The 14,636-nt window shown below is 46.0% G+C and overlaps 3 protein-coding genes across 3 annotated transcripts; all 3 read right to left on the reverse strand.

Moving 5' to 3' along the window:
- Positions 1 to 3,046: 3,046 nt before the first annotated feature.
- On the reverse strand, positions 3,047 to 4,133 carry LOC116200428 (protein ALP1-like). Its single transcript, XM_031531275.1, has 3 exons — positions 3,924 to 4,133; positions 3,613 to 3,838; positions 3,047 to 3,507 (listed from the first exon to the last, which is right to left on the reverse strand). The coding sequence occupies exons 1-3, from the start codon at positions 4,131 to 4,133 to the stop codon at positions 3,047 to 3,049; spliced, it is 897 nt and encodes a 298-aa protein (XP_031387135.1).
- A 581-nt stretch (positions 4,134 to 4,714) lies between these two features.
- Positions 4,715 to 5,741, reverse strand: LOC116200429. Its single transcript, XM_031531276.1, has 2 exons — positions 5,427 to 5,741; positions 4,715 to 5,329 (listed from the first exon to the last, which is right to left on the reverse strand). Exons 1-2 carry the CDS (start codon positions 5,739 to 5,741, stop codon positions 4,727 to 4,729), a joined length of 918 nt encoding a protein of 305 aa, XP_031387136.1. The 3' UTR covers positions 4,715 to 4,726.
- Positions 5,742 to 13,251: 7,510 nt separating this feature from the next.
- Positions 13,252 to 14,319, reverse strand: LOC116200430 (extensin-like). The gene has a single exon (XM_031531278.1). It carries the CDS (start codon positions 14,317 to 14,319, stop codon positions 13,252 to 13,254), a length of 1,068 nt encoding a protein of 355 aa, XP_031387138.1.
- Positions 14,320 to 14,636: the final 317 nt, after the last annotated feature.

Here is a 14,636-nt window from a genome sequence, read left to right on the forward strand (position 1 = left end):
CAGGGAGCCAGGAGTCGAGTCCGACCGGACCAACAAGCGACGCGAGAGTCGATTGATTCTCACGATAATCGTTGGACCGTTCGAGCTCCCGGGTGATGTCTAACCACGATTCACACACCCGATCCAAGTCGTCTTCCACATAGACATTACTGGGAGTAGAGTGGTGACTCGGGGCTAGACCCCATTCTGCACTCGGGTTGCCCGTGCTCGGTGCACATGGGGGTGTTGGACCCCGTGGTCGATGGTTCGAGGTGTTGGCCCCTGTGATAAGCGTGACCTATGGGTTCGGGCTCGAACCGCAACAAACAGCAAGTAACAGTGGAAAACGGAAGAAAACCGATAAAAACTGATAAACAGATGAAAACAGACAAATACAGACAAATACAGACAAGTCGTGTATTATGCCAATTTTATGTGATTTAGCCAATTATTAACCGGGGTTGATTGGCGGACAATCTCCCTACCCTAGACAAATAGATGAATGTGCTAGAATGCAGTTCTAGGTCAACTATGTGTGTGAGTTTGTTTTAAGACTTTATTCTATATAGTGACAGTGCGGTTTCACTGAATATGCCAAACTCATGTTTTGACTCTAGCTTTGGAATCTAGTGTTCCGCCTAGCCATTATCTAATGTTTGATTATGTCAAATGAATGATTAATCCGGTATTATGTGTTTTGCAATAGAAATAACAACGCTAACCACTGAATCTACGGTAAGACGATAGAAACACCGAAAGTGGATGAAATGGGCCATGCGAATGAAACTCGCACCCGGACGGGTTGCCCCTTTTTATCCATAGATCGAGGTGTTTCAGTCTCCTTAACACCTAGGATATCGGCGAATCACGAAATGACGGTTATGCCCTTGGTTTTAAAATGTGTGAACTGCATGTGTAAAATTGAGATCGCATGACACAAAGAGGACTCGCGCACTTCGACATGAGCCGCCTCAAATCGGGCCCGGACTCGAGTCATAGTACGCGAGCACTCCCTAGACACTAATTCCGTTTGTGTTATGCGTCTCGATGTTTTGAGATTGTGGACTTTAAAAGGGCATTTCCACCATTTGGTGATACGTCGATGCGTTTACAAATTGACATTTGATTCATCCAATTATTTAAGCCGAATGATTTAATTAATTAAATGACACGTCCCATTTCTCATTTGTGGAGTGGTTTAGTGATTGAGGAGTTGAACCTTGATTATTATGGGCTAATGAGATGATTATTCGGGGTTAATGTGCCTAACATGTAAATTAATCGTGAAGCTAATGATTTAAGCGAAAAATGTAATTGCAATCAATTCCAAGAATCGGTTTTAATCATTTCTTGCATGCATAAGACGTCAAGCATAATAAGAACACACATATTTACAAAGTCGATGCCACCATGGTCTTGGAATCATAAATAAACATGCAATACAAACACAAACATGATATATAATGGAATCAATAAAATGGTATCGGCACGAAAAACGAGGTAAATCGTAAACGCAATAAACATGAAAACAAAGTTGAATCAGGGTCAAGGGGTCTATTTTGGATCTAGATTCAGTTTGGAGAGGACTACATTATACCCAAAAGAAAAGTGTGATATGATTTGTCGAATAGACGGAAAGTTTGGTAAATAATTTTTATTTGGAGTTTCAACGCCCATAAAAATATAAAATTTTGTTTGGAACCTTAAAATAACATCAGGAATGTGTGGTAAAAATTTCAGTTCATTTTGAAGTCGGATGGTTCGCGAGATCTATCAAAATCAAACCGAATACACCGAAATAATGGGTACATATTTTTTATACAAAGATCCAGCACCCAGAAAAATCTGAAATTTTTTGTGGAGACTTAAAATAACATCAAGTGTCTGTGCTAAAAATTTCAGCTTATTTCAAGCTCGGATGGTTCATGAGATGTATCAAAATCAGACCGAAAACACCGAAATAACGGGTAAACATTTTTTATCTGGAGATCCAGTGCTCGGAAAAATCTGAAATTTTTTATGGAGACTTAAAATAACATCAAGTGTCTGTGGTAAACATTTCAGCTCATTTAGAACTCGGATGGTTCACGAGACATATCGAAATCGGACCAAGAATACCGAAATAATGAGTAAACATTTTTTATCTGGAGATTCAGCACCCAGAAAAATCTGAAATTTTTTTTGGAGACTGAAACTAACATCAATAGTCTGTGGTAAAAATTTCAGCTCATTTCAAACTCAGATGGTTCATGAGACATATCGAAATCAGATCGAGAATACCGAAATAACAGGTAAACATTTCTTTATCCCGAGATCTAGTGCCCAGAAAAATCTGAAATTTTGTGTGGGGACTTAAAATAACATCAATAAGTTTTGGTAAAAATTTCAGCTCATTTAGAAGTCGGATGGTTCACGAAGTTGCTCAAGGGCCAAACCTGGGATCTAAGGAAAATCATGTGAAATGAGCCCTTAACACCCATCCAACACTTCAGCAGCAAACACACATGCAATAAGTCAATGTTTACCTAGCCTTAGGATGCTAGGAAAGAGTCGGAGAAGTGGTCTAGAGGGTCGCTAGACCCAGCTGGACGACAAGGGCATAATGCACCCAAGAGAAGCAACCACGGTAGCCGAGAGAAAGGTGAGTCAGCATGGTGGCTCGAACTTGGTTCCTTGGGTCGGCACGGGTCCTTGGGCTCCCCTAGGAAGTGCTGAACGTTGTTGTGGTGGTCCGAAACGAGGTGCATGCACGGTTTTTTCCCGGAAACACGAAATAAAACCGTGAGACAACAAGAGAACTCGGCAAAGAGAAAAAGGAAGAAAGGGAGGTCGTGCTCGGTTGCGCAGCTCTTGGACCGTGACCACCTTGTCACGGGGGAGAGTGAGGAGGCCCCGTTTGGTTAGTGAGTTAAAATCACCATGATTTTAACTTTAACTTTAACTCTACACTACACAACAAAATACACATTTGAAAAGTCAAACTGGTGGGGCCCATATCTTATTCAAACACACAATCTCATTATACACAATTATCTACTACATCCATTCATTTTATTTATTACCGACTTCATCTTGTTTCCGCTTGCCATATTGCATCTGCAATACGGTTACGTAATGCATCCATTTCCCTGCTTCTCATGTTTACGTCAACCTGATCTCCAATTAGATGAGGAGGATTTCGGAATTCATCGTAACATTGCCATGCATTTCCATACTCTGCGAATAATCTGTCGTGATAATTATTAAGCCGAATGAAATTATGCAATACGAAGCATGCAAGAGTAATTTGTCCTTGGCAAACTGGGCCGTAATTTGGCATTGATAGCAGTATGGCAAATCTCCTCTTCAGCACCCCAAAACACCGCTCGATAACATTACGAACGGATGCGTGCCGCTGATTGAATAACTCTTTCTCCGTCGTTGGTGGTGTGTCGTCATTAAAGTCACTGCGATGGTACCTCTGCCCTTTGTAAGGAGCCATATAACCGGGAATATTGGGGTATCCAGCATCAATAACATAATATTGTTCTGCAATATTATAAATATTGATCTAATATATAAGAGTTGTAAAATGTAATTATGGAAATACATACGCGATTGACAACAAAACATGCGATATGAGTAAGAACTTACCACCATATGGAGCGGGGAATGTCTGCAATGTAGCGGCATCGGACAAAATTCTCGAGTCGTGAGCCGAACCCTCCCATCCAGTCACGACATGTGTGAACATCATGTCATGCGAACAAGCAGCGAGAACATTTTGCGTAATCTCGTTATTTCGATCGCGATACGCGCCTCTCACCGATGAAGGAACAGTAGCTGACACGTGTGTTCCATTGATTGCTCCAATGCAATTCTACGAGAATAATGGAAAGAATACGAATTACAAATTAATTGGAAAACTTAACTGCCAAATTAATATCTCATTCTACTGCTCATACCTTAAAGAATGGGTACCATTTTCGGCATCTCTGAATTTCAGGCTGCACGTCAACGTTCCTCCGTCTTATGTATGTTGGTGACAATGAATGAATTCCTCTAACTATTACCTTGATGAGCCGTGACACCGTCTCCTTAGAATGCTGAAAGCGTTCGGCAACCACAGACAATCGCGTACTATGTCCAACAACCATTAAGAACATGCCGACCATTCCTCGACGGTTGTACCTTTCCTGGTATTTCTGATTCCACAGTTTGCCCTTAACGTATCGCACAAGTTATGAAATACGTGAGGGTGCATCCTGAAATTCTCGAAACACCTTGTGTCATTGGCAAGAACTTCCTCTATGTAATGTCTACCTTGTAGCGTTGAGGTTCTACAAGGAATGTTGCGCGTGACATGTTGTTCGGCCGCTGCATTCTCAAGTGCAAGATAAATCCACATAAGCTCATTGTCGTAATCTTCTACATCACTTGGTTGAGTTTCATTTCGTCGTGAATTACCATGTCTTGGCATCGTGCCTTCCTTTTTGCTCAGCAGACTATAGAGAGAAACAAAATGGCATCAACTACGTAAGTTGGATTTTTACGGTGAAACGAATCAAGTTTCAACCACTGTATACGAATGCAAGAAATTATGCACAAACAAAATAGACAAATAGCACAGCATTCACATATAACCAAGTCAAACAATCAAAGCAACGTACTTGCACACACAACAAATATAAAAGGGAAGTGTTTATTTAATGTCATAGCATTTAAACGATACTAAATTACGATAGAGTTCGGGATGCATCATGCCCACTCAAGGGGCAACAAGGCGACGAACCCATGGAAGCCTTGTATCATCGAGCAAGCACATGAACATACGCCTTGTCTGCTCATCCTTTGCTAGACAATCACTGGCCACGAGGTACTCTTCAATGGACAGTTGTGGACGCAAAACATTCAGTACAGCCATCGACTCCTCGATAGAACCCGGAGCTGGTTTCGGAGGGCTCGTCACAGATTTACTTCTCTTCGATGTCGGAGGGGTACAAATTCTCTCCTTCTCCCTCTTGCTCATATTGCACTTCAACATGTCGAGGCACTCTTGCAATCGGGAGTCAGCGTTGGAACTCCTTCTACGCACTTGCCGACGGGACGCTGTAACAACAGGTTCGGCAACCTCATGGACCGGGTCATCACTATCGCCGGAGCCCTCTTCAAGATTGAGTGGTTCTTTTCCCCGATTTGCCGATGCTGCTAGGAAGTCTTCTTCCATGCGTGCATAAGTTTCTGGGCTCTTTGGTGGTTCTGCAGACGAAATTCGTAACGCACCTGTTGCTGTCTTAGATCTGAACAACTCATTTAATGAGTTGTAATGCTTGAAGCCTTTTGCTTGGAAACTCTTGTACCCACTGTTCTTCTGCATGTAAATAAAAATGAACAGTTGCACAGTAACGACTTACACTAAAAACATACAAATTGGAAATCATCAGTAAGTCAGGTTATTATTACTATACCTTAATAAATTTGTCCCACACATGAGCACTTGCCTTCACCGTGTTGGTTGTCTCATCCCAACCGACACCAGTGTGCGAAACAAGCTCAGTGAACTGCGTGTATTGGGTCCGCAGCCTTCGAAGCTTCTGCTGCAACTTCTTGATGCCGAGAGTGGTGCCTGGAAATTGCTCTTCCAGCTCCTTATTCATTTGTTGCCAATCCATTCCTTTCCAAGATGTAGTATGCGTCCTTGTGAACTTCTCGAGCAACACGTCAATGAAAGCACTCTCCAATGCATCTGTCCACTCAAGTATTCCATCACCCCTGGGGGCCATCTCTTGCTAAATGCTGCAGCAAAAACTTACAAAGCCACGCACGTAACTGCCATTATGAAACCACGAACTGTTCAGCGCAAATATCAGTCCAATGCAGTACGGATCAGATTCACACGCAGCTCATACAAGAAGGGAGTCAGCAACTGTAAAACAGCAAATACGTGATAATCGTAGTATGGAAAATGCAAATACATAACGGTACCTAACTCTAAACAATCCGACAAACAAGTTTCGATCAAGCAGAATATCAGTCCAATTCAGCGAGCAGAAGGAGCGAAAAATCAGCGAAACACAGCTGGCAAGAAACACAGGTCAGACTATACTGCTCATACAACACGCGAACTGAAATTGGAATACTCCAAAATACAAGGTAATAACTATTTATGTAGTCCTCGCGTTGTGCAGGCTTTTGTAATTTTCTATTTTTTGTAAATATTTGCTGTAAAACATATAAAATATTACTTGCAAAAAATATTCCATATTAATGAAGAGATTAATATCGTACAGCTATATGCATAGCAATCACTGAATGAAAAAGCCCGCCCATGCAGCCCATGCAGCGAAGATTGACCCAAGAAAAAACCTAGGCTGCAAACATGAGGGGTTTGTGGATTTGGCCACATGATTGGGATGACTATGTTTTGCTGTCTATTTTACAAGTGTATATGCTGGTTATTCAAAATTTATCTAAGTATTTAATTTTTCTTTTTGCGGTGCATATCATAAGTTGTCAAAACTTTAAGAGGTACGGAATGATAGAATCAAGTGGAAGAGGATTCCATTTCAGTAATTAGCTAATTGCGTTTTTTTTTATAAGTTAATTACCTAATTGTTACTGAGATTGGCGATGATACTTAGCAAGAATACATAAGCTAGTATGGCGCAGATGACCCGGAAAAAAAAGAATAAAACAAATAAAAAAGCTAGTATGGAGCACAACCAAAATTGACAATCCAATCCATCACACTGAACAACATAAACATTGCATTATTCTTACTAAATTAATTTCGCAGTCTTGTGTTTGGACATTATTAACACTGAATTTCTGTAATGCATCAGTCAGTCAGTCACAGCAACAATCGATCAGATCAATTTCATCGAACGCTTTCTCACATACATTTCATCGAACAACTAATGTACATATCAGAAACCATTCTGTGTTAAGCAACCAACGCAGCTCATAAACACAAAGTGACATTAAATTGGTCCAACAAATTCACCAAACAAATGCAATACAGATCAGAAAATAAGGGAAATTAACAAAATAAACGAAGGGAGTCAACGACCGCTCAGTAACAGCATTGAAATTCCCGAAAACCTAACCCGCCTGAAGGCGTTCGAGACCGTTAAAACATCACTCGGGAAACCGGTATGAGTTGCTTGGTCCAAGCCAATATGATTTCTTTGGCCCTAGGGTTTGCTGGGAGTGGGCGGTGCAAAGCTCGGACGTCAACATTTCCCCGAATGAGCTCTGAGCGCAACATTCTGGGTGAAAGGGGCCCTTTTGCTATTGAAATAGTACTCAGGAAACCTAAATGGATTATGCAATGTGATCAGGGTTTATCTCCCCGGCCCTTGAGGTCCCTAGGATTGATTGGCACGAATTTTGTGCACCAACGAATTATCAAAAAGGTCTCTGGCTATGTTTCTGTGCAAAAATGGCCATTTTTCCGAGTCAGGATCCACTCGAGAGACTAAGATGAGCTCCGAAACACAGTATGAATCATGTTCCTTAGTCTTGGTGACCCTTGGGCATGTGCAAGCCTATTTTTGTGTGTCGTTTATCTATTCGTGGACCGGGCGTCTCGAGGACCCTGTCAGGAAAGCGTCTGTAAATGTTCGGGGGGTGCCCCGGCTTAAGCAGGAGACTTTCGAAATGTGCTCGGAGGTGCTATTGGTCATATTGGTACCAAGAGGGATTTTTAGAGTCCCATATTGAATATCTTCTGACGCTCCGATAATCCGTCGATGAATAGTGCTACAGTGTCGACTTTCTGTTTTGGGGCTTGTTGCTCCTATGTTCTTACGACTGCCCCTCTTGGGCCTTTCTGGTGGTCCCTGCCATTTTCTGTGATCCATGCCCCGTAATTGCATGCTTGCCTCTACTGACCCGACTGTGAATAGTGGCTCGAGCTTTTGCTTAGTGTTCTTCTGTTAAGCTTGTCGGGCTGTGATCAAGGTTACCGGTGGTGCTCCCTATTGGAGTCGCTGGGCCAAAATGGGGTGCTAACAGCTTGCCCCTCTTTGGTTGCGTGCTCGGATAGAGGATGCAGCCAAAGACTTTGAGAGAAGCACCCCGTTTGGTCCCGACGACTGCCTCGACGCCTCCCTACTGGCCACTCGCTCTCATGTTTTGGATGTGTCAGGATGTGGTTCCTGGCATGGAAATATAGGGGAATAGAATGAGATATGGATGAGGAATGCATAAGTTTGCTTGCATAAAGGGAATGTGTCTGCATAAATGAAAGTGTTTGTATGAAGTAAATGTGTTTGTATAAAGTAAAAGTGTTTGCATGAAGAAAAGGGCTTGCTTAATTGAAAAGGCGTTTGCATAATGAAAAGTGCGTGCATAGTTGAAAGACACTTGCATAATTGAAAGATGCTTGTTTAATGAAAATGGTGCGTGCATAAAGGAAGTGCAAGATCCACAAGGAGGGCCCATAAAAGGTGAGGAAAAAGTGCTTGCTTAAAGTAAATGCAGAATCAACGGATATGGCCGGAAAAGGTGAAGAAAAGAGTGCTTGCTTAAAGTAAATGCAGAATCAACGGGTCAAGCCCGGAAAGGTGAAGAAATGGAGTACTTGCTTAAAGTAAATGCAGAATCAACGGGTCCAGCTCGGAAAGGTGAAGAAGGGGAGTGCTTGCTTAAAGTAAATGCAAAATCAACGAGCAAAGCCCGGAAAGGTGAAGAAGGGGATGCTTGCTTAAAGTAAATGCAGAATCAACGGGTCCATCCCGAAAAGGTGAAGAAGGGGAGTGCTTGCTTAAAGTAAATGCAGAATCAACGGGCAAAACCCAGAAAAGTGAAGAAGGGGGTGCTTGCTTAAAGTAAATGCAGAATCAACGGGTCAAGCCCGGAAAGGTGAAGAAGGGGAGTGCTTGCTTAAAGTAAATGCAGAATCAACGGGTCAAGCCCGGAAAGGTGAAGAAGGGGAGTGCTTGCTTAAAGTAAATGCAGAATCAACGGGTCTAGCCTGGAAAGGTGAAGAAGGGGAGTGCTTGCTTAAAGTAAATGCAGAATCAATGGGTTAAGTCCGAAAAGGTGAAGAAGGGGAGTGCTTGCTTAAAGTAAATGCAGAATCAACGGGTCCAGCCCGGAAAAGTGAAGAAGGGAGGTGCGAAAGGATGGTTGTGGTTTACTTGGCATTGGGGCTTGTATATGCTGCAGATGATGCTGTGACAGATCGCTTTGCTGTTTGTTAAGCGTTTGAGTTGCGGCTTGATGATCTTGTCTAGTGTTGATCATTGTCACGTCTGGCTGGGATGCCCCAATCAATGTGTTCATCGGGAATGCCCTGGTTGCTTCCGTTTGTCGCTTGTGGGGCGAACGCTGCCCCGAGAATGCTGATTCGTCGGAGGTCGACGTTGCTGCTAGAGAGGCTTTTTTGCTTGGGCAGTCGCCCATTGGGCAACTAGAGGTTAGCGTTGCAAGTGGAGTGATTGCTTGTTGATCTATCGAAGATCGGCGCCTTGTGATAGAGGATTACGTTGCTTCGTCGGTGGTTGGCCTTGTCATTGGGGCGGTTTGTCAGGGATGCCTCGGTCTCATCACTTGGGTAGCTGTTTCGCTGAGGATGCCCTAGTCGTGCGATGAGGGACTCGAGCTCTGGGATAGAGGGCCTACGTATCTCGAGGGGTCGGAAATTAAAGTCCGCCGTAGTTCTTCCGTTTGTTGTACCTGTGATCCTGACATTATCAGTAAATCATGGGGGTTACTAACAATGTGTAAACACGGGTAAAAAGATGTCTTTGCGACGCATGCTCTTCAGCTTCGGGTTGCCTGAGCAACCCGTGAAGAGTCTTTATTTTAGTGATGCGAATGGGGGTCCCACTTTCAAAGGCCTCGATGCGAGGTCTCCGGGGCTCCTGTTGGCCTTGCATGGGCATATTGAGACGTACTCAATGATGCCCTAGCGACTTCGTCGGTTATTCGACACGCTCGTCGGCTTAGGACCCTTCTCGTCAGGGTACCATAGGGCAGCTACGTTTGTGACCCGCATGGGGGATTTCTATGCAAATTTGGTCAGACTTCGATCTAGTCATTTCCGAAGTGTTATGACTAGACTCTCGGAAATGAATGTTTGGGATTTTTGGCTTTGTGGTAGCCGATTGGAGGGTGGCTATGACCCGTTTGGATTTATGCAATGACAAAGAGAAAAGAGAAAGCTTGGAGAGCACGTTGCCCCAAACTAAAAGGATACACGAGTTCATGCCTGCAGCGAGATGTACCCCCCTTTTGTCCTTCTATTATGTGGGCTGCGCCAAACTGCTTGGACAGCGTGCACGATTGCCCATTGTGCCTGAGGAAGAATCCACCTTGGAAAGTTGAGCTGTGCGGGAGAGCCGATCGGGGATCGTGTTGGAGTAGATAACCTGGTCATTTCCCTTGGGGATCCCTGGTCCGCGCAGTGTGCGAAGGCCCAAGGTGACTGTTTTGTTTATCTCTCATTTTACTCTCCTTTTGCTACAGTCACTCGCCTCGGGGCCGTACCTCTCAACCTAAAGGGGATGAGCTCTCCTTTTGCCATGGCCGCCCACAAGGGGTTTCCGGTCATGCCTCTCTTTTGCCCTAGTTTATGCCTAGGCCGCCCCCAAAGGGGGTTTTTGATCTAGCGGGCTTGATTCTTTTGTCTCTCGAGTTTGCAAGGGTGAAGGGTTTAAAGGATTCAACCTCCAAGTGCGTTGCATTCTGTCTCAGTCGAGGAGTTGCATCTGCTGCTCCTCTTTTTGTCGAGGTTTGTTGATTTCTTTGGGATTACGGGCATCGGTGCTTTTGGTGAACCTCGGTGTTGTCCCGTTTTTGGCAGGTTTTTCCAGCTTCTTTTCGCTCTCTCTTCTCTTCTTTGTTGGCGGGTTTTTCCCACGTCTTTTCGCTCTCTTTTTTTCGCAGCTGGGGTCTATATTGTGCCCCTTATATTTGTTTGAAACTCCTCGACTTTGCATCACCGAGATCGCTTTTGTTTGTTTCGCCCCGTGGAGACTTGATGTATTTCGTTGTCCTAGCCCAATTTTGTGAGGGCTGGTTTTTTCAGAAGTCTGATTCTTGTGCACTCGAAAGCTGAACTTCTCGCATTTTGTCCTTGCAAACTTTACAAGTCCTTTCCCCTATTGTCTAAAAAGAAAACAAAATTTCCCCAAGAGTGTGGGTGACCAAGGTTGCTTCCGCATGAATGTTGGACAGGGATGCCCTGATCTTTGTGGTCTGTGTCGGGCGTCTTGTACGATCGCAAATCCCGATCGTGCGTTATCGCTCCCATAGAGGGTGCCCCTTGGAGGATAGGCGCTCTTGAAGCCGAATGTGTTTTGCCTCGGAGCTTATCGTTGCTTGTTGTCGGTGATGGGTCTTTGCAGTGGGGGAAGGCCCGATTTGCCCCGAGGTGCCGCTCGATCTCGGTGGAGACGCACGCGTCGAGGTTGAATGGTTTGTTCAGCTGTCTTTGTCTCTGGCTTCGTGGGGGGTACCTATTCGTCGGACAACTCCCTCGTCGAAGTATAAGGAAAGGGTCCAAGAGGAATTCTCAGGGAGGTGTGAACCTGTGTATCGTTCTTTGCCTGTGACCGGGTGTCCCTGTGAGTGATGTCAAAGAAGATGATACATTAGGCGATTGTTCGGTGGAATATACGATAAGAAATGTAAAGTGATCCCATGGGAAGTCCCATCATCCAGCGTGCGCAGCCGTCCTAGGGAAGGCTCGAGGAGCTGAGTCTCATGAGGACAGGCGAGTCGAAGAATTCTGACAGAAACAATGGGGCGTCTTCGGGATTGTCCTAGTGCCCCTTGAAGGGTCCATTCATGCCGGGAGCTTATTTGGGATGCATTAAAGATAAACTGAGAGGGAGTTTAGAGAAGAGCGCATGTGTCGCCCTGTCGGTTTGGTCGGTGGCCGTAGTGGAGGGTGGGCAGGGATCCCGTCCTCTGTGATGTTGCTTGAGGGGCCTTTGGACTGGGTTCAATTGCCTTGGATTTTGGAGCCTGGAAACGAGAATGATTTGCTTTAGAATATGAAAATGCTTGGCAGGAAGCAAAAGGAATGACAGATGTGGAAGTCTCAAAAGTTGGATCAGGGATTTTCATTAAAGTCGAAAGTTCGATACAACAAAAGATCCCTCTTCCGTCGTGCGGCTTATAATTTCGCCTACACATGGGGAACATCATATGTAGACATGAAGCCTCATGCGGAGGTTGATTCTTCCTCCTTGTCTTCATCCTCGCCCTGGGCGCATATGTCAACCAAGTTGATTATCGGTCCTAAGCTTGACGCGTGGTCAGGGAGGGGGTTGGTATGGACGTTCTGAGGTCTCACGGCATTGAATGAGAGCTCCTTCGCATCGATCATCTCTTGGATCTTTTCCCGTAGCCTCCAACAGTTGTCGAGGGTATGGTCAGGAGCTCCCTAGTGGAACTCGCAGTGCAAGTTTTGACTCTGAGCCGCCAGGTTAAAGTTGGGACCGGGTGATTCCGGTTTGATCTTATTACCCGGGAGGAGCTGCCGGTATATGTGGGAGGGGGGAGCTAGCAGGGGCGTGAATTGCTTGTGTTGGCGGGGTTGGAAGGCGCTACCCTGTTGTCCCTGTGGGCTGGAGCTCGTTGCGGCGGTTGTGGAGATCTCGTAGTCAGGGGTGCGTATTGCTGGGTCTGAGGAGGAGCAGGAGTGTAGTGGTGGACGATTTACTACGGGGCCGGGGATGGTAGGATAGGCGGCGGTGCCGAGAAGTACTGCTGTTGGTAGTGGGCAGGGGGCGACGCATATGCTTGAGCAACCGGTGGCGTAGGTTGGAAGTTCACAGTATACTGCTGCGAACCTTGGCGCCCTGGATTGATGGCGTTAACGGATACTTCCTTCCCCTTTCTGCCCCCTGTGGGGGTTGTCCCGATGGTAGACTTCTTGGAGGGCTCGCCCTCCGTCCTCCCGATCGATCCTTCTATCTTGCCGAGCTTGATGCCCATGTCGAGCTTTTTCCCGGCCTCGATGAGGTTAGAAAATGACGAAGAGTGGGCCAACAGGTGCGAGTAGTACACTCCTTTCAAAGTGGAGTGGAACAATTGGATCTGCTGCACCTCGCTGATGGGGGGAACGTGCTTTGCCGCTTGGGCACGCCACTTGGTAGCGTAGTCTTCGAAACTTTGGCCCTCCGCCATTTCCTTTGTGCTTAGTTCCAAGAGAGTCGGGGGTGCCTCCGCACAGTACTGGTATTGGTCAATGAATCTCCGAGAGAGATCCATCCATGTAGGGATGTCTGTAGCTTTCAACGTCATGAACCAGTCAAGGGTAAGTCCTGTCAGACTGTCCTAGAATGTATGGATGATGAACTCCTCGTAATCCCAGTATTGCAGCATTTTTCCCCGGTAGTGACGGAGGTGGTGTCGGGGGTCTTTTGTACCCTCATACGTCGTGAATTCGAGGATCTTAAACTTTGGGGGTAGACGCATGCCCGGGAAGAGGCTCCAGTCACCATAGCCCATGTTGGGGTGGGTCTCCTTTACTTGTAGGGCCTTTATCGTTTCCTCCATCTTCTTCATCCTACGCTCTTGCTCTGTCTCCTCTTGCAGGAGAAAGTTCATGAGTGGAGCCACGGGGGCCGCATGGATCGGTGTGCCCGATTCAGGGAATGGGATGTTCAGGGGCGGTGGAGCATGGTAGGGGAGGCTAATATTCGGTTGTGGAGTTGGGAAAGGGAAGGATTCAGTGATGTGAGCAGGAGCAAAGGTCGTCGATGCCGGGAAGACCATCGGCGGGGGAGCGGTATAGATAGGGGCCGGGACCGGCATGGAAACAGGCGGTGGCGCAGACATGGTCTGGTCCGATGTCAAGAATGCCGCCAGTGGAAGAGGGACGGTTGTAGGGGCCGGTGGCGGCGGCAGAGAAATAGTAACCGGGTAAACCGCCGACGCGTGTGTTGTTGGTAGGGCGGGCGCATCAACGCTTTCTGGAGCATGGGTCGGCGGGATCCAAGGGGTGGGGTCGACCATTGGCTCTTGCCCTGAAGGTGGGGTGGAGCTCGATGAAGCACGATTTGGCCCCCTAAATAGAGCAAATAGTTCGGCCATGTTAGTGGCCATGTTAGCAGCTAGTTGGTTAACCGTGCCTTCAAGTACTGCAATGCGCGCATGGTCGTCGAAGGTAGATGATGCTTGCACTGCTGGTGGTGGGACTTGTGGAAGGGGTGCCCCTGAGTACACCAGGGGCGTGCCTGAAGATGCCCGCGGTGGGAGATGTACCGAGGGAGCACCTGAGTACGCCGATGGTATGCCTATGGGAGTTAGAGGTGGCGGGGCATGTGTCAAGGGTGGTTGAGAATGAGCCAGAATTGGTGGAGTGACCTCCTCAGGAACATCGATTTGGTTCTCTTCTGCCATCCTGACGGGTTGGCGAGTGGGGTAGTGATGTGACGCCAGTTGCGAGTACCTACATTCCACAAGTGTGTAAGTGCACGCGCAATATTGACCATTTCAAAAAAAGGTAGGTGTGGAACAATGAATAAGGGAATGAGACGTATGAGATTCATGAGTTTCAAAATACTAATGTCATTAAATTGGTTTGATTCGAGTTCCATAGTTTGCAAAGATAATACATTAAAGGGAATGGAACGTAAACATAAACCGACATCCCACTACGTTCAGTAGCTGAGTGAGTGTGGCGTAGGTTCGAGTGAGGCCAAAAGACGCATCTGACT

Source organism: Punica granatum, chromosome 3, assembly GCF_007655135.1.
Source record: "Punica granatum isolate Tunisia-2019 chromosome 3, ASM765513v2, whole genome shotgun sequence".
NCBI lineage: Eukaryota > Viridiplantae > Streptophyta > Magnoliopsida > Myrtales > Lythraceae > Punica > Punica granatum.